This window comes from Lepisosteus oculatus, chromosome 8, assembly GCF_040954835.1.
Source record: "Lepisosteus oculatus isolate fLepOcu1 chromosome 8, fLepOcu1.hap2, whole genome shotgun sequence".
Lineage (NCBI taxonomy): Eukaryota > Metazoa > Chordata > Actinopteri > Semionotiformes > Lepisosteidae > Lepisosteus > Lepisosteus oculatus.
In genome coordinates this window covers 48,246,791-48,269,887 of record NC_090703.1, presented here as the reverse complement: position 1 = coordinate 48,269,887, position 23,097 = coordinate 48,246,791, and the positions used below count along the sequence as shown (strand labels likewise).

At 46.9% G+C, this 23,097-nt stretch overlaps 1 protein-coding gene and 1 long non-coding RNA gene across 3 annotated transcripts in view; one reads left to right on the top strand and one right to left on the bottom strand.

The window, feature by feature from the left end:
- Positions 1-82: 82 nt before the first annotated feature.
- LOC138241061 (uncharacterized) overlaps positions 83-23,097 on the top strand; it is a 42,996-nt gene continuing 19,981 nt past the window's right edge. Inside the window, exons 1-2 of one of the 2 annotated variants that reach the window (XR_011190275.1) lie at positions 83-340; positions 5,673-5,750. This is a non-coding gene — a long non-coding RNA (uncharacterized lncRNA). Of the gene's footprint in view, positions 341-5,672; positions 5,751-16,459; positions 16,658-23,097 lie in introns of those variants that run through there. The other variant, XR_011190274.1, reaches the window with a different exon arrangement.
- LOC102691013 (POU domain, class 3, transcription factor 4) lies at positions 12,593-16,305 on the bottom strand. The gene is made up of 2 exons (XM_015351714.2): positions 16,203-16,305; positions 12,593-15,954 (listed from the first exon to the last, which is right to left on the bottom strand). The coding sequence occupies exon 2, from the start codon at positions 15,140-15,142 to the stop codon at positions 14,054-14,056; it is 1,089 nt and encodes a 362-aa protein (XP_015207200.1). The 5' UTR covers positions 15,143-15,954; positions 16,203-16,305; the 3' UTR covers positions 12,593-14,053.

The following is a 23,097-nucleotide window of genomic DNA, read 5'->3' as shown; positions in this document are numbered from 1 at the left end:
GGTATATGGAACTGGACGGAAAGAGCCAATCGAATAACCGAAGACACTTTTGTCTCTCCCCTCCCTCTCCGTAATGGCGGGAAGAGTCGTGTCTTTAATTCGTTAATTAGCTTCTTTGTTGTTGTTGGTTTTTTATGTGCTACAGGTATGTCTGAAAGACTTTGACGAGAGTAAAATTTAAAGTTGGTGTCCCAATGAAAAGTTCAACAACGCTGTAACGGGGGGGACGGTAACTTAAATGAGAAGCAACTTGAGTGGAAAAATCGTTCGACTTGCTTCGCCTCGGAAGTCATCTCCATTGATCCCGAAACGGCGAGCGGCCGTAGAGGAACAGCGGCAGGTAAGATCACGTACTGTGAGGCCTTCTGTTTAACCCCAAGTTCTTAATTCCCTTTGGGGGTACGCGATTGAAAAAAATGCATTTTAAAGTTGGAATGCTATAAATACGGACAACCACGAACAGGTTTAGTAGCAGCTTTTAGATCTCTGTAGACGCCTACTCTCCCACTAGCTTTATTTTTGAGTTGATTCTGACAGCATTTTATTCTGCATTTGTTTTGTTGTTTGGAAGGGGACGCGTGTCCCACAGACTCGCAAGATGTTCCTGCTTGCTCTGGAACTGCGAAGGCAGTTCAAGTGTTTTTGATGACCGCGACACGGAAAGATGTGTTTGTTTTCAATTACTTCAAGTACTTCAGTTGTACGGAGGGGTTTTATATAGGAACAAAAATGTAGGCGGTTAGGAAAAAGGCTATCGGGGAAAAAAAAACTGAAATGTGTTTACAGCTTTATATTCAGTGGTTGCGTTGTGTTATTTATCACTGGGGGGAAAAAACAAGTAGAGAATTGGCTTGGCCCATGGAGAATTGTAAATAATAAAGAAAACATGGCAACGTTTTGATTCCTTATGGAAATCTGTATTAAATGGCAAGAATGTGTTTGGGAGAAGTTGCACTGGAATTTGCGCAGGGCTTGGGATCATCTGGTCTGGGAGAGTTCTGAGGACAGCCCACATCAAAACCCTGCTGAAGCTCCAAGTGTGAAGGAAAACCTGCAGAGACTCAGACCTTGCAAGACCTGGGTTGGACACCCCTGCTGTAAGACACTTTGCACTGAAGGGGCTGAAGTAGACCGTGCTGTCCTGCGTTACTGGAGTCATCAGCCTGCTTGCAGACTGTGTATCTGTGGTTGCTTGCAAGTGGGGGGAACATTCTGAACTATTATCGCCCTACTCCCCACCTCGCAACCTCCGCTCTTCAAATTCTGCCCTCCTTCCTGTCCCCCAAGCCCGTCTACATTGTATGGGTGACGGGGCCTTCTCCTGTTATGCCCCCAAGCTCTGGAACTCTTTGCCCAAGGATTTCAGAGAGTCACCTTCTCAAAACTCCTTCAAATCCAGACTCAAAACCCTCTTCTTCAGAAAAGCCTTGACTTCACTGGTTCCATTCTTCACCCCTCTGCTCTTCTTAGTACCACCATCCCTGGTCTCCTCTATTGTAATTGTATATTGTAATTGTGTCTTATCTTGTGTATTCTTCTTGTTTATTGTTGTTGTCATCCTGTAAAGCGCTTTGAGAAGCCACCTTTAAAGGTGCTATATAAAATAAAGTTTATTATTATTTTTATTATTTTCATGAGAACACTTGGCAGTAAAATGTTTGCAAAACATCTCGGATCTGATTTTCTTTCGAGGGGCTTGTATCTTTCCATTTCAGTCAGTGGGTGGTCTGGAGTCTCCCCCTCTCTGTTGTACTCCGCTGAGCTTTCCAGTTGACTTGCAGTGTACATGTCTTTGAAGTCAAGTAGCTGTGAGTGCAGGTGGGCGACATCAGTGTAGAAGAAACCATCTCCCAGTGAGGGGAGATGTGCTTTATGCGCTGCAGTCGCCTCAGCCTGCAGGTAACTTCTCTGGTGGGACTGGGCAGTTCGGATACCCCTGTGGTGTGTATTTCTGCACTGTAACCCTGCAGATGCTCCAGCCTTTCCTGGGGATCTGCTCCATCCATGAAACCTCTTGATTGAAGCTCAGAAGCACTTGAGCGCCTGAAGCACAGTTTTAATTAAAAGAACATGCTGTTCGTAGTTAATTTTCTCTCTCTCTCTCGCAAACAGTTCACAACACTGGCCCTTGCCTCCCCTGCGCTGTGCTGTCCTGTGCAGTTGCAGCCCCTCGGGCTCCAGGTGGCAGTGTTGCGCCGCTCGTGAGGGCTGTGCTGCCAGCAGCCTGGCTGATGCACCACGAGCTCTCTGCTGCCTGCTGTGCTGGAGCCCTCTGTTCCCACCACAGCTGCCTGTGACTTTGAGTGTCATTGAGATGTGAGGAGAAAGCTTCACAAAACAGGGCTTCAACAAAGGTGGCGGATCAGGGACGGGTGGAGGGATCTTCCTGTACAGCAGTTCGGATTTTAACAAGGTCTTACCAGCTGACCCAAGGAAGCAGAAAAAGCTCATTTTTTTAACTCATTTTCAGCCCATGTTTGGGGGGGAAGACAAGTTAACCAGTGTGAAAAATCCCAGTATTGTCATACGAACCTGCAGGCTCTTCTGCTGTGCAATCTGAAGTGGTTCAAAATACAGTTCAAGCTTATTTCCATTCCTTTGGTCAGTTTCAAGACTGAAGAGACTGGTAAAATAGCAGCAGTGGGCGGTGCCTCACAGCACAGAGCCCCGAGGCGTTAGATATATGCTGTTGTCAATCATGGCTATACGTCTCTATATAGCACCTATAATAGCTATACAGCTAAGGTTGCTGCTGGAAGAGGTGTTAATGGGCCCAGTAGGGGGCGCTCACCCTGCAGTCTGTGTGGGTCCTAATGCCCCAGTAGAGTGATGGGGACACTATACTAAAAAAAATGCACCGTCCTTTAGAAAACCGAGGTCCTGACTCTCTGTGGTCATTAATGATCCCAGGGCGTTTCTTGAAAAGAGTAGGAGGGTTATTCCTGGTGTCCTGGCCAAATTCCCCTCTGATCTTTACCAGTTAGGCCTCCTATTAATCCCCATCTCTGAACTCTGTTCTCCTCCCCACTGAGAGCTGGTGTGTGGTGAGCGTTTTGGCGCACTCTGGCTGCTGTCACATCACTCAGGTGGGGCTGCGCACTGGTGGTGGTGGAGGGGATCCCCATTACCTGTAATCTCTTTGAGTGGAGTGTCCAGAAAAGTGCTATAGAAGTGTGAGGGTTATACCGTATATTTACACATTGCAGAGGAACTGTACTTCAGTGCTGGATGAAGCGAGACCCTGTAAATCACTCTCTTGGTGCCTTTGGGATCTCTTGGGGGTGAAAAGCACTATACAAATACAATTGATTATTATAATGGGCAGGAAGCAGCGATTGCTTGGCTTTAAAGCAGCGGGCATTGTGATCGGCTCGGCTCCTGCCAGCCATAAGACGTAGCAAGTTAAAGCCATTCATGCAGGGATCCCTGTGGTCCTGTCCCATCGGTATCCATTTTAATTCCCTATATAAAAAGGCCTTTTTTTCCCCGGAGAACACCCAAGAAGGGACACACGAGGTGTCTCCCCCATTGCACTCTGAATCCAAGCTGATTTTCAGGAGTGTGTTGTAGTCCGAGTACAGCCCTGGTCACTATTACTACCATGAGTGGGTGTTTAGAGGTGATCATTCGTGCCTGCATTAAAATATTTCTCCATGTGGCATAATGGCTGTTTCTGATCAGGTTATCCCCTCAGTTATTTCTGAATATTGGTGTTTGTCTCTGTCTTCAGAGTAAATTTAGGATGCGGTCAGGTCAGGTCCTACACAGGTCCTGTCTGTGCTCATCTGTTTCGGTTTTCAGTACGGACTGTTTAGAGTAACCGGTCACACTTCACCTGCGTGTCATTGGATGGGTGAGAGAGAAGAAAAAAAATAAGGGGTCACCTGGCACGAACCCGAGGAGAACATGCAAACTCCACACAGACAGGCACCCAAAGCTGGAATCAAGCTCGTGAACCCTGGAGCTGTGCCGCAGCAGGGCTAACCACTACATTACAGTACTGTCTGCTAAAATGACGGTTTTAAGACCTGGAGGACTGGATTTTAGGCAGCGATGAAGTGGTGGAAGTTGCCTTTCACAGAGGTTTAACTCCTATACCAGCTGCATGTAGTAAAGTGTATTTTTTTTTTGTTTTGATTTTCAGCCTCTTCATACACGGGCTGGCTAGAGTAAATATCACAGAAGAAAGGAAGGCACAGGTTGTCGTCGGGAGCCATGTGTTTATTTTTTTGTCTCGTTGTCAACTCAATTAAATTAGAGAGCACAAAGCCAGGCTGACATCACCGCAGAGAGGTAAACATACCACTAATTAGATTGCCACAGTATTCTTTGTTTTGTACTCAGAACATTAATTACCTCTAATGTCTTCAATGTGTCCTGTCACAATTATTATTTTTTTAAGTTTTTGGTTTTCCTGAAAGTAGCATGCTTTTCAAGATCTGTTTTTTTTTTCTTCTAATTTGATACTCTGTTACTGGGGTGAAACCATGCTCAGGTGTGAATTTATTTATTCCAATTAACTGCAGGCCCCTGAAGTAAGCCAATTAGTGCGCCACACTTAATGAAGTCATTAGCTGTCAGATTAGCTTTTCGAAATGCTTGTCACTGGTACAGGAACAGGCACAACACTTGGCTAATAAAACTAGCAGAATTAATGGACTGAGCAGCATAGATAATGAGTTAATGTGGAACATATAGGACAGAGACTGATCAACCCACTGTCTCAGATGAAGATATCATTGAGGTAGTCATTTAGTTAAAAAAGATTTCTTCCTTTGCGGTAAATATTCTCCTTTCTCTCATATATTAGCGCTTGTCAAGGCTTAAGTGGAGAGTAAATGCCTGGGCTGAGTGTAAGCCATTATTAATGCAGTTTGAACCTTTCTTTTAATACTGCTTTTAATTTCTATTGTATTTTTCTTCTACATTTTTTGTAGCCTAAGGGGAGCTCCTTTTTCCTCTTGGAAAAACGCAGCCGGCAGAAGCTTTCTATAATAGATTCTCCCTCTGGAAAAGGGGATCTGCTGCGACACTTTACCCAAGATCCGAGCCGCTCGTCTTTGACGGCGCACGCTCTCAGGGCACAGGCTGCTTGTGAAAGTGACTGGGCCAGGTTGTTGCACGGTTCAGGATTTCTCATTGACCGCTGCGGGCCAGAGCTACTGCTGCTGCTGCTGCAACGGCAGTCCCACGAATGACGAGCTGTGCCAGTTGCAAAGCGACCGTGGGGAACTGATTGAAGTTGACGTTGCGCTGCTCCAGTAGGGTGGGTAGACCTCTGGAGCTGGAGTTCATCTTTTCCAACGGGGGGGGGGGGGTGTTACATTCTTCTGGCTTAGGCATTGGTGCTGCTGGCCCCGCTGTAGATCCGAGCTTTCTCCCTGGCGCTGCTCCAGACTCCAGCGGTTGTGCATGCACCAGTGTGGTAACGTAACTGGTATTTGTGTGCAACTGTTGTGGGTTGGGTGCTGCTCTTTTTCTGTTGGGAGTGATACCATTGGCAAGTTACGGGTAGCTCCCCAGCTCCCTAGTTTATGCAATAGTGATTTCAGCAGCTGCCTCATCTGAGCTCTCTAGCCATCACTTGAGGCACTACCAAAATCCCAGTTGATCCATGTCCAAAAATACTGGGCACTGTGAGCAGGCTAAAATGCTGATGCTTTTACTTTCAGCAGAAGAGGTGCTGCTCTGAAGTTGAGCTGACAGCTACCCTGCTGCCTCGCTGCAAGTGCAAGCCTGTGGATCAAGAGGTGAGCTGGGCTACTCTGACACCCTGCAAACACTTCTAACGGTGATCAGCTGACCATGGACAAACACGGCGGTGCAGTGTCCTTAACACACCCTTAACACTGAGCTGCTCTCTAAACACACTGCGGCCCAGCACCCTTAACACACCCTTAGAACTGAGCTGCTCTCTCAACACACTGCGGCCCAGTGCCCTTAACACTGAGCTGCTCTCTCAACACACTGCGGCCCAGTGCCCTTAACACTGAGCTGCTCTCTCGACACACTGTGGCCCAGTGCCTTTAACACACCTTAACACTGAGCTGCTCTCTCGACACACTGTGGCCCAGTGCCTTTAACACACCTTAACACTGAGCTGCTCTCTCGACACTATACGGCCCAGCTTCCTTAACGCACCGTTCACACTGAGCTGCTCTCTCGACACACTGCAGCCTGGCAGACTTAACACACCCTTAACACTGAGCTGCTCTCTCGACGCACTGCCTGCTCAACACCCACCTGCCAGCAGTCAGTTTTCTCCGATCGCAAGATGCCTGTTGAGTGTACTACCCTGAACTTAAGTGAATCGTAAACGTGAAATTGATTTAGGTAACACAATTAATCTTATCAAGAGTTGCTCTCTCCAGCCCCCCCTCCCCCTTCCCCCACAGTGGGTCCTTATAAGAGATGTTCTTTCAGAGAGGCAGGTACCTCTCCACAGGTCCTCCAGTCAATTGCATGCTTCAATCCCACTATCTGATTATTGGATTCTGTTTTTTTTTTGCAAGTAATGCAAAGCTGTTTTTTTTTTCTTGCCGTAAGTCAGCCTAAGTCCCCAGTATTTCCGAACTCGGAACAGCTCCTTCTGCAGCGCTGCAGCCCATGTGTTTGATATTAAAGCTTATATCAGGAGGCAGGAACAAATGGAAAAAATATTTATGTTTATCTGAGCCAGACCGGGTGAGGTTGGAAACCTTATAACAAGGTACAGAGGTTGTGGCCGCTGCTCAGGCAACAGAGCAATATTGTGATCATTTGTGGTGCCCCAGAGATCGCTTGTGTCCCTGTAACGACTCTATCTGTTGTTTCTATGTCAAATTAGGCAACAGACAAGCTGCTCCTGCCTAATGGTACCAATGAAGAGTTTTAATAAATTACAAAACTGCAGTCCGGGAGCTCGTGGAGGCTCTGCTTGCACGCAGACAACTCCAGTATTACCACCCTGTTAGAACTGAATGAATCCCCCAGTATTACAACCCTTTATAACTGCATTAAACTCCCACTGACACAACACCAAGCACACAACAGAGCACGCGTGCCACAGTTGTGTTCTGGCCATTTTTTGTCCTGCAGGGCCCTACTCAGCTGAGCATCCTGAAAGCATGACACTTGTGCCAGGCGCACGGGGGTACCGGACGATCCCGCTGCTGCTTTCTAGACGGTCGAGTTACTTCAGTGCTTTGTAGGTTAGTCTGTTGTTTCATTTCAGACTGACACCGGGAGACTGGACGTGAATCCCCTGTAGGATTGCTCAAAGAATTAAAAATGCGAAGTTGATCTTCTATACCCGAAGAAGAAATAGAATGTTATTAATTTATTTTCTATGGTTGCATCCGAATTTTCCTCCGGTGAAATTTTAAGACAATGAATTCTTCAAAGAGAAGATTAAAAAAAAAACATTGCGCGGTGCTGTCTTATTCTTCAGCGGTTGTGTCAATGCTCCCGTTAAGTGCAATTCTGCTCGACACGAACACAATGTCGCCAAACATCCATGAATAATTTTGTAAATTTCACAGGATGAATATTTATGTACAGAGGAGACCATGGACATTAACGAGGAGATAAATGCAGTATGTCCAAACCGGAGGGACTCAAAAGGCTCAATTTTCCACAGGCTTTTCAGTGCGGTAATTTTTAATTTGCATCATTGTGAGGCTCCGCCGCTGTGGCCGTCAAGAAGTGAAGTTCGTCCTCCGCGCTCATCGGCGCGATCGGCTCCTCGGTTATCGCCCGGCCAGCTCCTCCGCCCGCTTTTTGGAAATATTTATTTTACAAGCGAACGTTTTCCATTGTCGCACAGATTCGCGTTGCCGCAGTGTAGCTGAACAGACCCACAGGTTGAATGAACCCAGTGCGTTTCGTGTACAGAAACTGTAAACACGTGAGCGTCCCGGGCATTCTCAGCCCCTACAGGAATTCCCCCATAGTCGGGCTATAGGCACCTGTAGACACGTGTTTGTGGGCATTTCTATAGGGGTCTTTAAAGGGCACCGCGTGGGTTTAGGCACTAGGGTTTGTCTTGCTGTACCGTGATGTTTTCTAGGTCTACTCCAAAGCTCTTCGACATTTCTTAACATGTATTAAAACGTGGTGCGTCATGTGAAATGTTCAGATGTTGGTTGGTATAAGTATATTAGTTTTCGCCTGTCATTTGTGATTTTTGCTAGATGTAATTTTCTCCAGGCTCGATCATGTTTTTTTTTTTTCTTCTTTTCAGTGCCTCTAATCAGTGAGTGTGAAATGAGCAGGAAATTCTGGCTCTGTTGACCTCATCGGCTACCCTTTACAGAAGTATTTCGGGCTGTTTTGGGTTTTTTTTTTTAATAAATAGTTTAAGGTATTTATTTTAAGCGCTTGAGTTCCCTTTGAAAACTTTTATGTTGGCATGTATTTATCGGAGAAATATATGACGTGATTTCTCAACCCAGACCTCGGCACCAGCCGTGCGCTCTCTTCCCCCTCAGTAGAAGAGTATTTCCTGTCCGGGATGAAGGCCGTGTAATGGGACTGCATTGCCCTTTTCTTTTTATATGTAGAGTTAAATTAAGCAATTATTACCACCATGCATTGTTATAATATTTGTCCGGTACGGACAAACATTATGTATACCGAATTGGTACCGCTTCACAATGTTTGGCGCTCTTTAAAAAAAAAAAAGTTACATTTTTTTTCTGCCAAGCTGGTTATACGTGCGGTTTCTTGTTATTTGCGACTAACGAAAATTCTCCATGTGGACGTAGCGACGCAGGCACTCGAAATTCACGAGTCATGTGGCGACCGGCTGGTAAAGCCCACCGCCACAGCGTGTCCGCCTTGAGACCAGGGCTGTGTGTGGCGACACCTAGTGGCTGTGACGGGGGGCTGCACGGCCAGGGGTTAAACGGCCGAGACGCGAAAGGAATCGACGCCCGAGAGCCGCTTCCTTATTTAAATTGCCTCCTGTTGACCTTCTGGAAGGTAGATCCTGCAGTGGCGGGTCTCTTAACTTAAAATGTCACCGGCGCTGGAGAACTGGGAGACGGGGGAGCGCTGTGAAATGTTAACGGCCTCACGTCCTCGAGTGAGCAGGCTGCGAAACCATTAATTTTATGGCCGCGGCCGAAACCGAGCTCATTTAACCTGGAGAAGTGCGCGGCTGGGGTAGTTCCCCCCTTCTCCAGAAGCAAGAGAGATCCCGAGAGCGTGAATGAAATGGCACCGTGGGTTGAAAAGTTTGGGGTGGAGTGTGAAAAAGTGAAGGAAGACTGTTAGGCTTCACGTGGTCGCTGCTGTAGAGGCAACACCTCTGGGCGCTATAGGCAGGCTTGCCCGCGACTCTGAATCTGCTGTATTGCCAGACGACAGCGTCAGGAGCCGGTACAGGGTGCATGTCCCCTGTCCCAGGAGCACCCTGCAGCATCCTCATGGAATGTGACGGCAGGAAATAAGTTAGAGGGATGGAGGGCCGGGGGACAACGGGTCTAAACCTCATCTGGTTCCTAGGCCATTGCATTTGGTGATGAAGCCAGGCCTATCCCAGATGATTGGTAGCGAGCGTGTTGTCTCTTTCTTGGTGTTTGGGGCCGAAACTGAGACCTTATCCCCTACAGCCAGCATCGCCGTGGCGATAGGGATGGGAGATTGAAAGTTTGCGATTCATGGCTGAGGAAGGGTATAGGACCCCGCCTAACGCGGGCACGGTTTTTCCTTAAACGGCGAAGAAATCTCCTAGGACTCGGGTGGTCAGGTGGAGTCTTTATCAATAAAAGCAGCTTGCATATTCACATGATAGAACTACGGTTGTCACTGTGCTTCTGATGCGGCTACGCAGTCTCGCCATTCACGCCCCCTGTGACTCGGGTGCATTCTTTAGAAAACATCCCGGGCGAACGCGGGGCTACCGCAAGGCGGGCGACGGGGGGGGCGAGTCTCGAGGTGTTCTCGAAGCGGGTCAGGTCCCTGGTGCCCCTGTCTCCGTCTCGCTCCCGCTTGCGGCCGAGCGCGCGCAGGCCTGTGCGGCGGCGGCGGCTCGCGCCAGTGCATACATTATCCGGATTAGTATTCCAGTCAGGGCCCGGTCTCGAGGCAGGGCCCGAGCCCCTTCCGCTCCGCGTTCCGCTCCGCCTGGCGACCCCTGCTTTCCGCAGGCCCGGCCCGGCCCGGCTCACGCGCGCCTTCGGCTCTGACCGACACCGTCTCCACGTGAAATAAATAATAAGGGGTGCCTTATTTTCAAAAGCTTGAACATTTCCAATGCGTGCATCGGAACTGAAAAAAAGAGTAGTGCCTATATCCATTTATATATATGTAGTGAGCGAGTCGTTCTGAGAAACCTTTAGCTGTGCAAGATGCCGAGTTCTGAAGCTCATACATAATTTATAGTGTAATAGTCTGTATGTGTTGATGTGGGGCCGCTTCCTGCGGCTTCAAGGCGCGAGAGGACGGGCGCAGGCGACACACCACGCGAGACAGGCGCTGTATCTCTGTCTGCCCCGGTCCCAGCCGGCCGACAGACCCCGAGACACGTACACCCGTGTGCTGCGGAATAAAAGGTACTTTAATAGCAAGTACAGTAGTATCCTTCTTGAGCAGAAACTGTCAGTGTTTTAAGGTGCTATTATTTTGTCGCCTTTTCGGCCTGTGTAATCTGTCACCTTTATGACCCCCAGAACACAATTCCCCTTCCATGTCTCATTTTGGAAATATTTGCTGCTCAGTGCTGTAATTGGGGAACATTGCTATTATTAGTATTGTTGTTATAATTGTTTTTATGGTCGTTATTATTATTGAATTACTGGGAGTCGATACAAAGTACGCAAAGGGTGTAACTATTGTGGTAAAAAGACTCGGGTTAGACGTGGATCCGCGCAGAGAGCTGCTGTAGTTTCTGTACTGCACTTCATTTCGTTTATATGCGCATGGCGGATAAGCGCGTGTTTTACGAGCAGTTGAAATACTGTATCGGCCGGTATTTACTTTCGGACCACGGGCTTTGTGTTCGCGCGGCTGCAGGACGCCAGTGTCGGGCCTGGGCGAGAGGACAGGCGTGGGCCTTGTCACGCCGCGGCCTTGGGGCTGAGCATCCCGCTGTCTCCGGTGGGCTCGACGGCCGCAGTGACCGTTCAGCCGCCGCCGGCCCTGTGCGGTAGAAGCCCGGAGTATCGGCATACTGCTAAGCGGGGCTGTGTTGCCGTGCCTCTTGCGGTGCAGGCCTTTTCCACGCGTGAGCGAGACTGCTGAAGGACGCACACGCGCCGGGTGGCCCTCCGTCTGGCCTCGCTCGGACTGCACAGACGCCACGAGAAGCGCGCTTATTTTCCGTGGAAAACCCGCGCGTAGCCTGTAAAAACGCCGGGCTCTGGCGATCCCAGTCCTGCCCTTATACCGAATGTAGAGACGAGCATCCGAGAAGGTGCCGCACAAAAACTGCGCAGGCATTCGCTGGCGGTTTCATTTAGCCGTTAACGCTGAGGTACTAGTTCACATTGACATGTCCTTTCTTCGCATACTTTCATGTAATAAACTACACCAGAAGTATTCCCCCCCCCACCCACGCAGGCCTGCGTGAGCCGCGGTCGCAGGGTGTCCCTTTGCCTGAAACGTGCGCTCTGGAAGAGGGAAAGGCTTCAGGAATGTGTTCGACCGGCGTTTCCGATAACAGACAGTCGGGCCCGGTGCGCCCCTCGGAAGGAGAATTCTAGACGCGGCTTTTAACGTTAAATTCGCCCTTCCTGGTGGAGTGTCAATCTTTTTTCTCTGCATTCTCCAAACGGCAGAATGAAAAGGGGGAAAAAAAGCAACGACCGGTTTAATTGTGTTTTGTACGAGTGTGAGATTTTATTTTATTTTATTTTTACCGTGAATTATATAAACGTTATTGTTCTATTATTTCAGGTTAACGCCGTTTATTTTGTCAGGATCAAATACCCTATGTTGCCCTCATACAGATGTTATTTTGTTAACACCTAAAACGTTCTTGTTTGAACACGGTTGTTTTCAGCATTTTCGGTGTGTGAGTGTATGCGTTTCATAGCTTATACACCCAGAAAAATAACGCAGGAATTCACCAACATACAGTACCAGCCTCGGGAAACATTACGATCCGATGATTATCTTTTTACCATAACATCTGTGGTACATAAGTAGAGGAAATTCATTTAGGCATAAAAACACTAGATATAAGCCTTTTAAACATACATTTGCACAAATCTATCGTCTGTAGAACGTTGCTCAAGGTTTATCTGCGCTACCCTGATTCCTTTAAAAATACAGAATGACACGTTACTCCGACCGCGATTTGGGAACAAGCAATCCTGTCTCTAATAAGAAAACGCCGAAAAAAACAGAGGAAGCCGCAGAATATTGATATTAATCCAGTTAAAAGTCCACTTAAATTGCCCTATAAAAATAGGTTCAGTGCCGTGATAATTAAAGCACTTCAACAATAAAGCTCGATATTTATCTAAATCGTCTGTATACGAAAAGTCCCCAAACAGTTTTAATTTCTTAAAAAAAAAACATTTATTTAAACGGGTTTGACCTTTTTCATACAACAAATAAAATATATATTGCCAATAAACCCTCAACTAAAAACGGACACCCCAAAATGTAACAACAAGTTCGATTTTTATTATTCCAACATACATATTTTAACGGTTTTACATTTCGTTTCCAAAACATAATACAAGGTTTATACTGAAAATAAATAATCGCTGGAACTGCCGTAGTATTTGGAATAAAATTGCTGAAAACTTCAACTTTTAATGAAAATAGCGTTTATTTTACATCACTAAGTGCATGAATAAACTAAACGGTCTTTGTTTAAATTAATAACTTCAAAAAAGTTTATTATACAAAACTGTACAATAGCAAATATTGGAAGAAATATTAAAGACAAATCAAAAGCTGGAACATTAAAGATTACAAAACTTTAGATATTGAGCGTGTACAATAAAATAATATATAATGGCACACAACGTTTTCGTATTGGGAATTATCTTATGGTTCTGTTTTTAATGCCAAATGTTTAACACAGTAATATGGTCGAGTATACTATCGGACTGCTAATCCCTATTTTCGTTTTCCGTGAAGAACCATAAAACATTGCACGCCTGTGCATTGCTCTCTTAAATAATTGTTTTATTTTTTAAAAAAAAGTTGCTTCGTTGGTAGGTACCCTTGAGCTGTTGTATTTCTCCTGTGTTAAACCGGGTAGTAAACCTTAAAAGAACACCGAGGATCACGATGCTTCAGGTGAGAAAGCAACTGCGCAGCTCTTGTGCGTGTAATGCTGAAACGCAGAACCTAAAAAATATATATTTAAAAATATCCAGGTGCTAAATCTCGCTAAGTTGTTTGTACAGTACAGCTAACCGTATCAAGGTGTCTTGCGTGCTCACATTACACTGCTGTGAGGAGGAAGCGGTTTGTATCCACCAGCGCACGGAATTCATTCTCTCAGCAATGTGCAGGGAAAAAAAAAACATTCGAATCACAAAATGATCCATTTTCCCCCCTATTATTCTTCCGTGTGGGTTCAACACCGTGAGAGGCGCGTAGATAGAGGGAAAAAAAACAGTTCAGTGAGTCTAACGGCAGAGCAGCGCACGGACAAAATTAAAAAAATAGAGATCTAAAATAATCAAATGATTTGGCTGTGAATTGTGACTGATTCACCTGATGTTGTGATAACCAAGGCGCTGGGAGGTTATTCAGAGGCACACGTCTGTATCGAAATCCTTGCAGTAGAAACGATTGAAAAATAAACACGTTTTCGTCGTTGCTGCTGTTCTAAACGGCGTCCCGTTCATGACTCGCACAAACATTGGTCTGCAAAGGTGTATTGCCCAAAAAACGCTGGAGAATAGGAAAGGAAGGAGGGAGGAGGGGGAAAATAAAAGGGAAACTTGGTTTTGTTTTTATTTTCTTTCGCAGTGTCCCTACTCATTTACCGTCGTACCGCCAAGGGAGCGGGAAGAGGGGAGGAGAAGAGCCCCTAATTGAAAAAGCCACTAGATTCCCATTGCTGTGGAAGAGTCTCGCGGGGTGAGTCCCGGCGCCCGGCTGCCGGTCAGAGATCGCGGCACGAGGAGCTGTCCGTGCTCGCGCTGTGCGAGTACACCTCGTGCTGCTGCGGCTCCCCCGGCGGGGTCATCCTCTTCTCCTTTTGTCTTCTGTTACAAAACCAGACGCGAACCACCTCTTTCTCCAGCTGTAGGCTGTCTGCCAAGGAGGAGATCTCCTGGGCGGCGGGCTTGGGGCACTTCAGAAAGTGGGTCTCCAGCACTCCCTTCACGCTCACCTCGATCGAGGTCCGTTTCTTCCTTTTCCGCCCCTGCGCCGCGATCTTGTCGATGCTGCTGGGGCTGCCCGTGGACGAGTCCGCCTCCTCCAGCCACTTGTTCAACAAGGGCTTCAGTTTGCACATGTTCTTGAAGCTGAGCTGCAGGGCTTCAAACCTGCAGATGGTGGTCTGGGAGAAGACGTTGCCGTACAGGGTCCCCAGCGCCAGCCCCACGTCCGCCTGCGTGAACCCCAGCTTGATCCGCCTTTGTTTGAACTGCTTGGCGAACTGCTCCAGCTCGTCCGAGGTCGGCGTCTCCTCGTCCGAGTGGTCGTGGCAGTGGTGGGCGCCGATCTCGGCGTGCTCCGGGGTGTCTCGCAGCCCCGGGTGCAGGCTCTGGGTCTGACCCGATGCCGGGGGAGGCGTCAGCCCGCCATGCTCCAGCATACCGTTGACCGTGAAGCCAGGCTGCGCGTAGATGTTGATAGGTTGTCCGCCGGTGTTTATGGATGAGTTATGAGCCGCGGTCGCTCCCCACGCACCTGGGTGATTTGTATGAGGCGAGTGATGGGCGACATGAGGAGACCTGTGATGAATGATCGCCCCGAGTTGGAGATCCTCCCGTCCCGGTTTCACGTCCTGCTGCTCCAGAGGGCTGGCGGCTAACGACGTTGCCCAGGGGCTCCCCTCGGTTAAGCTGGTCACCCACTGGTGCCCAAGAGGGTGCCCATTGCTGGGGACCCCCTGTAGGTATTCACTTTGGAGAAGTTTCTGGTGGTTCCTGAAAGGACTGCCTTGCTGCATGACCGGTGCATCTGTGTGAACCATAGAGTTGGAACTGATAATGCTGTAGGGATTCGAGGCAGCTGTGGCCATGCTTGCTTGCTGTAGATCCCCTACTAGTTATAATGTGGCAAAGGGAACCGCTTCAGCCTTTGACATCTACCAGGCTCGGGAGCCAAATCAGAAACCCGTCCCGAACTGGCAGCCCGGCCGCCCAATCGCCGGGGCGCCCGGACACAGGAGTTGCGGCTGCGGCCAATCGCAGCGCAGGAGGCGGGCTCTTCCTCGCCAGACTGGGGGGCTGCCGGGGAGCGAAGAGTTAACTCGACACAAAACAGGAAGTGAGTCAGTCCGCAGGCTCCATTGGGTACCGCTGTGTAATTGACTGTCCATGCTTCACAGATCTTATTAACTATTTCCTAACTTATTTAAGCACGGTTATTACTACTGGCGTTATTTTCTTTTCCTTTAAGAAACGCACATAATCCTTCTTGTCAGGTGGCGGTTCGGTTTTTTTTTTCCTCTCCCCGAGACAGCCCGTAGACAGCCGGAGACTCGCCACCTAATTGCATCGGTCGTTATTAAAAGCAGAAACGATCCGGTTCTGGAGGTGTGTAAGCGCGGTGCTTCTGGGCAGGTAGTTCAGAAAGCCGAGGCGCCCCCCGGCAGTCCGCTCTTGCCCCTTCCTGGGTAAGTCTAGAGCCGGTCGCGAAGGAAGCCGGGCGATATGGCTGAGGGGAATAACGGGCGGAATGGAAATAAACTGGACATCTGGTCAAAGAATAAAAAGAACCGGCCTCTGTTACGAACACGTGGATTTTCTCGAATGAATTATTTAAGAATTTTTCTTCAATTGCAAAAAGCTCAAACGTGCCGCCGCCGCCGATAAGGTCATCCAAATCCAACTGTTTTAGAGAAAAAAAAGGAATTGCGCCCGTGAGAGACAACAATTCAAAACATGAGAAGGTAGCTAAATTACCCCCAAAATAAAAATAAAAACGTGGTTAGCTCCTGGTATTTTTTTTTCTAATAGTACATAATTATATATATATATAAAAAAACATAATTCGCGTTTCTAACTGTGTAAAAACACCGAGACATGAAACCTATTTTTTTTCCCCCAAAACGCACAAATTCCTCCCCACACGCACACCTTTTATCAACGAGAGCCGCGGCTCCTGGAGTCCTCCTGTTCGCCCATCGCTGATTTCAAGCCGCCAGACTGAGCATCTCTTTAAAGCGGGTGTTGCCTGTAGACAACAAGCGTCTTTGTGGTTGCTGTGTAAATTGTGCAAACGGGCGAGCACTTCCTTAAGAATCTCGACAGCTGAAAGTTGAAAAAAGACCTCTGCATATTTCAGAGGTTACCTAGCTGCATAATTATATTTGCCATTAGAAGACTACATCAGAGTCCCCTTATTGGTTTGAAATTCCATTAAATATATTGCAAGAGCTCGCAGGTTAAGCTTGATTTAAATTTGCATACATTTTCATACATTTAGCAGAAATAAAAGAAGGCTAGTAGCCACCAGAAAGTCATTAAAGACTGCGGTTTCTCTAAAGGACACTGATCAGAAGACATTTTTAAAGAAGCTCAAACACTAACAGGTGAGCTTTCTAACCACTGATGATACGAAACTGTAGTTTATTGACGCTGTAAAGGCTTATAAGTGACAGATTCGACTAGCTCGGGTCTGAGCGAGGAACGGCGTGACACGGGGATAAATTTATTCAATATATTAAGTAAACATGGACTGAGGATGTAGGATTTTTCGGAGGTATTTTAAAAAAATACGTTGAACGGGTTCTGTGAAATTAGCGCTCACTGATCGGCGTGTCAAACCTTAGCTGAGGGTCTTGGTGTGTTGTGTGTGGTTGTATGAAATCTTTACTTTTAGTTCTTAACTGCAGCTGCCTGTATTGTATCGCAGGAGCAAGAAACCCGGGGCTTAACTTCACAGCTTTATTTTTTTTTTAATTTAACCGAAAGGAAGCTCGGTTCTTTTTTTCTTTCTATAGTGTCGGAACCCCCTATTTATTTTATTTAAAATATTACGATTTTTTTGCCCTTTAGCTCGCAATTCGCTTAGTTTTTGGAAACCATTAAGGCTTGAATTTAAATTAACGGATTCCACCGATATCCAACATGACAATATTTTTTTTCCCCTCTTAACGCGCTGTTTTCATCCCTTTCTTTTGCGGGTGCTAAAATGCACTTTCAAATAGTTGCGTGTATATGAATGCACGTGGAAACGTACATAGGCTATTCTAAAAAAAATATACTTCTGACATATGTAGGCGACATTAGGGATAGACACAATGGCAAAGGACTGAAGCGCGAGTGTAAATGTAAATAACGTGATTTTTTAAAAAAATGAAATGACGAGCACATCCGGACAGATTGTGTTGTTGATGTTCAATATTTCTAAGATGGAACCGGTATTCCAGAAGTGAATTTAATATCGGACGATGCAGGAGACAAGAGTAAAGAGCTGTTGTTGTGTTTTTGTTTCAGTGCAAGGCGAGCACGACCGCACTTCCCCGAGCCGCGTTCATCAGGCAATGTGGTTTAAACTGCGGGGCTGTTGTGTGGAGGGGTTCCTGTGGGTCTCTCTCGATAGTCTAAGTTTCCAAGTGTAACAGATGCTGCTCTCAAGCCGTTCCTTGTGCGGATTTGCTTTATTCAGCCCCGCATTTTTCTCCCCACGATCCGGGTTTCCATAGAGAACAGAATAAAAGACAACCGCGGCCACGAATGGCCGTCCCAAGCCGAATGAAAGAGCCCCATTCAAGAGAGGCCCTTGCTAGACCCGGTGCAAAATAAGAACCTCCGAAGCTACTGTTACGAGAAACTGAGATTTTTGTAGCTTCTCCAAACGGTGCAACCTTACAGGAGGGGGGGTGGGTGGAAAAAGTCTTCTTGTTTAAGATTTTATTTCGCGTTTAATCTTGGAGCCACGTGTTTCCGTGGAGCCACGGGAGAATTAAACGACGATGTTTAAAGTTAGTTATTCACACGGCCTCTCTCCCCCCAACCAGCGCACATCAATCAATAACACGGTATAATTGGAGATATGCATAACAGAGTTGACGTTCACTGTGAGGTCACTGAAACTGTTACAATCGCCGTGCCGCCTGGAGACGGGTTACAGCGCCCGTGCTGCAGGACACGAGTGACGCCGTGTTCTGGTCACCCCCAAAAGTTTCGTGTTTGGCTGGTGTTTTCATTTAGGTGGAAAAAAAAAATGTTTTATACGAATGCGCGCGTGGATGTCGGCATCCCGTATACGGAACGCGTGTTTGATATTATTTAAAAACAAAAACAACAACAACAACAAGAACTTATTTTTGCTACAACAAATCTTACAGGTGTTCCCCTTGTAAATAAAGGGTACACGCGGACGATTCATCCGTCTCGCTTGCACTGCGCTCAAACCGATTTTTTTTAAAGCTGCAACAAAATGATAAACTTGATTAAAAAGATACAAAAAAGGTCACAGAATGCGGATGACAGGACACTCGGCTTATTCCGAAAACATATTTATCCACCCTTTTCATCAAAGGAGAGGAAAGCAAAGCTCTTGTCGAACGGATCGCGAAACGCTTCACTGTTTTTATTCAATAACGTCTCATTTGGGCGTTTGAGAGATCAGTCTCTCTTGCGGTACACGCACTTTCCTTTATCCTCGCATCTCACGTCAGTCTTCCGTTTGCACAAGGGTGCATCTTATAGTTGTAGGGTTTTTTTTTTTTTTGTACGGTATGTGACAGCAGATTTGATGCGGTTGTGCGTATCTCGACACCTAGAAGACGGGCCTGCCCCGCGCGTTTAATCCGGCGTGAAGCTCGCGGCCGCCGCTGTCACTCGTGTGTCACGACCTCTCGAGCAGCGCCTGCACCTTCTCACAAAGACCAGCGCGCCCGGCTCGCGACTCCGGAGAGAGGGGCAACTTCATTTAAACAACTCCTACTACTACTACTACTAAAACAGAATTCATATATCTGTCACGTTAAACACGGTACAAAACCCGCAAAAATTAGGCATAAAATGCGGTGTGGTTAACAGGTCTTGCTTTATTAAAAAAAGACTGATAACTTTTTTGTTAATGCGTTTTCTGTCATTTATTTATTTTTCTTTCTTAGTGGTTGTAACGCCTTTCTTTTCTGGGCTGAACAGCTTTACGGAGGAAGACGCTTAATTTGGGAGTCTAAAAATGATAACGCTTTTTAAAAAAAAAACAAGTGGTGCTTCGATTATTTTAAAAAATGATCTCTTTGACTTTTTTTTCCCTCCAAATGATTCACGAGTTGTGATCGCGAATAGTCGTTATCTCGGCATTGTTTGTCGCCTTTAAATTGTTAGCGTTGTATTTGTAGGTTTGTGTCTTTTTTGTGTGGCAGGACCCTCGGTTTTTGCTGTTCTCGCTGGAGAAACGTGCACACAAACCGTCTGCTTTCGTTATGATTTACATTCATCAAACACTAACCTCGGACGTAAATGTCGACATTTTCTGCCTGATTTTTTTCTTCAATTCTTATATCCCCCAAAATTTCGGATAACAGTACAACAACCAAACATGCGAAATGGAAAACTGTTGTTATTATTTATTATTTATTATTTATTATTTATAATAGTAATAATAATAAACATTCGTGTTTTGGTGCTTCGAGTTGTCGGTCTCATTATCTGTGAGAACTGCGCTCAGTCTTGTCGATATCGTATCGAACATCCTGCATTTAGGGTTCATATGAACAGGGCGAACTTTTAATACGGTGACGTTTCTAAAGACGAATTTTGCTACCTTTTACAGTTAACGATTTTAAAATTCCCTGCAAGAAATACGAGTGTTACCCCCGTATGTGTGTGTGTGTGACTGATACCATGTTGCTCTCTGGGAGCGAGGGGGTGCCCGCGCGAGCGCCTGGGGGGGTGAGGGGGTCCTCGAGGACGCTTTGGCACGGGGGCTCGGGGCTGCTGGGAGCCGCGCTCGAGCAGAGGAAACGCAGGAGGGAAATGTAGCGCACAAACAGGGCAGAGCCAAGCAACACACACACCCCGCGGCTCGGAGCGGAATGAGATATTTCCTAACCCCTCCCGACCCCCGGCAACTCCAAAATATTTCAACCAGAGAAGGAAAAAAATAAAATCGCGCCGGGACACCAGTTCCTCCATTCACAGCCCACAACCCGAGTCGCCAGGGATGCTGGAGGTGGAGGGTTTGGTTTCTGGCCTCGCTGGGAGTATTTTACGTGAGCCCGGTGAGCTGCACTCTCAGTTCAGACCGTGTCACCCCCCCCAGAGAATAAAAATAGTTTAACATCCACATGAAGCGACTTGCAGATCGTGACTCCCAGGCGTTATCGCCTGCTTGGCACGCGTTGCTGTGGTGGTGACGAAGACGACGCCGGTGATATCTGGGGTGTGGTAGTTGTGAAAAGTTGCTCTGCCCTGTTCTTGACGGGGCTGCGCTGAACTCGTCCGGGAGTGTGCGGCTGTGCAGCGCGCACGTCTTCAGCCTAATAAAAAGATACACGAACTGTCATCATCCGTTGAATTGTCAGATCGTCTCCCCTCCGCCTCCCGACCGCCACCCACGTCTCTCTCCGGCCGTGTACACAACCTATTACATCACAGCTCCCAGGCCTGGGTTTAGAGTATAGAATCAGCAGAGCTGTCCGGGTTAAGACCGTGCTTTTGGTACCTTGTAAGCATTCGGGCATTTTCCTAAATTCTGTGTTTTTTTTTTTATTCCTTGTCGCGTAATATCCACCCCCCCTCCCGTTCGTTTGCTCTAACGAAACGACTTTATTTTATTTTTTTTGAAGTCTGAAGTTAACGTGTCTCATGGCCGTCTGCTTGTTGATAATCAGCTGCCGGGGTCTGTTCACTTGAGCGGTGTGGAATGATTGGTTTATTTGGGGGGGAACATTCCCCGGAGTGGCCTAATTGAATGGCTGGTGATTTCTTAGAACACGGGAGTGTTAATGTTTGTAGCCTATGGCCACGCGAGAAAGATTTCACGCCATTTAATTCTTTAGGTGTGTTATAAATCGGCGCAGACCGCGGTTTGATTTTTTTTTTTTTTAAATGAGCTAAATCAAAGCACACCTGCGTTATTGATCTTTTCGGTCTTCAAGTCGTGTAATACGCACATAGGAGTGATAAAACGTTGATTTCCCGCTTCTGCGCTGACGAGAAAGTCGGGTGAAAACGGTACAAAAGTAGTAAAAACAGTTTACAGAAACGCCTTAGGTAAGATATAACGAAAGAGTCCCAATACGGTCGGTGACAATTGTTTTTAATCCCTTCACAGAAGACTGTCCCTTTTAATTTGGATTTTACCGCCAACAGTGTAACCAGGTACAAAGGTGCTTCAGCGGTCTGCTCTCCGGGCGTGTGTTTGAAGGGCTACAGTACCTGGTTTAAGAAGTGACGGTCGGCGCTGGCTTGAGTCGCTGTGTACGGGAGACTGTGCTTTTATTCACGCACTCCATAGGTCCTATAACAATATTTTGAGAGCAGCCACTCTCAATTTTATTTTTTAAATTTTTTTAAATTATGTGCAGGGGAAAATATGTTCGTTTGGGGGCGGGGGCGAAAAAAAATAATTTCACCTAAAAAAACAAGTGGGCGAAAAGTTTGTCCGGATCTTTGGTTGAGCGGAGTCCCGGCTCGTCGCTCTCGGTGACAGGACACCCAGCCTCTGCCTTCCTCGGCGCCCCCAAAACTGAGCGGCTAACTGACATCCCGCTTTCGGGAAATTGATGGAAAAGCGGGAGAGAGAGTCTACCTTCTTACTTTTAAAGCAGCTCTTCGGCCAAAATGCCTCCACGCTTCCCCTCGCTTTTTTGAGCGCAGTCTGAAACATTTCGCAGCGTTACAGTATTCGCCTTCAAATTAGACGAAATAAGAGCATACAAATAAGTTAATTTATTTATTGTTGTTGTTATTATTATTATAAAATCAAAGAGACGAGAGTTAAATCGCTTAAGAATGCGTTTACAGTGACTGCAGCCCACGCATTGTAATTTGGTTGTGTGGGTGAGAAATGTCTGTGAGGTGTGTTCCTTCGAACCGGACCGAGTTCTGTGTTTTCACGGGAACTCCAGACCCAGGACCCAGTTCGGCGGCTCATATTCCGAACAGCAACGTGAAAAGGCGACACACGTTACGTCAATAGATTAATTAATAGTAATGAAAACAAAGCATCAGAAGAAACGTTAAACTGCGCGGCCAGCATCGTTTCCTGCGCACCACGTGTTGAAAATAATTCGATTGGAAAATGACGTGAGTTTTTATGGACTTCGAATGCAGGGAAGCTTATCGATTAACAGTCATTTTTTTTAAAAAAATATTTGAATAAAGAAAAAAAACGGAAGGAATGTCATCTTACGATGCGGGTCGCACCTCCTTAACAGCATCCCCAACCTGGAAGTAAAGAGCAGAACTACCCGAGCCAGCACCGGGCGCCGGGTTGTGAAGCGCGTGTCGATAGGTGTGGACCAGGTGATGTTTTCCGCGTCTCCCCGCAGGTGTGGGGCCGCGGGGAGTGACAAGCAGGTATTCTACTGTACTCCAGGCTCTCCTTCGTACCTGGTGGGACGAATGAAGCAGCCGGGAGCAAACAGCGCTTTGTCGAACAAAGTACCGCGGGATCCGACGGCCGGACAGTGGCAGATCCAACGATCAGCCCAGATTTTGACTCGTGAAATTGACTCATGACATTTTCATGTCTTGGGCATTCCAGTCGGGGGGGATAATTGTAGTAGCAGTAATCACACCAACAAGAACATCATTTTTTTTAAAAAAGAAAGTTATGTCCGGCTGATGTAAGATCAGAAATGATCGGAAACAGGTGTAGAATAAAAGGAGCTTATTTTTCCTTTAACTTTTTGAAAATGCCTTTTTAATGAATAAACGAAAAGAGGACTCCCCCTGTATTAGAGGATTCAAATACTGTACCAGCATGTCGGCATTGGACATAGTGCACGAGTTGTGTTGATAATTTTGGGATTCGTGTCTGTATGAACTAAACCGAGCGTTTGCA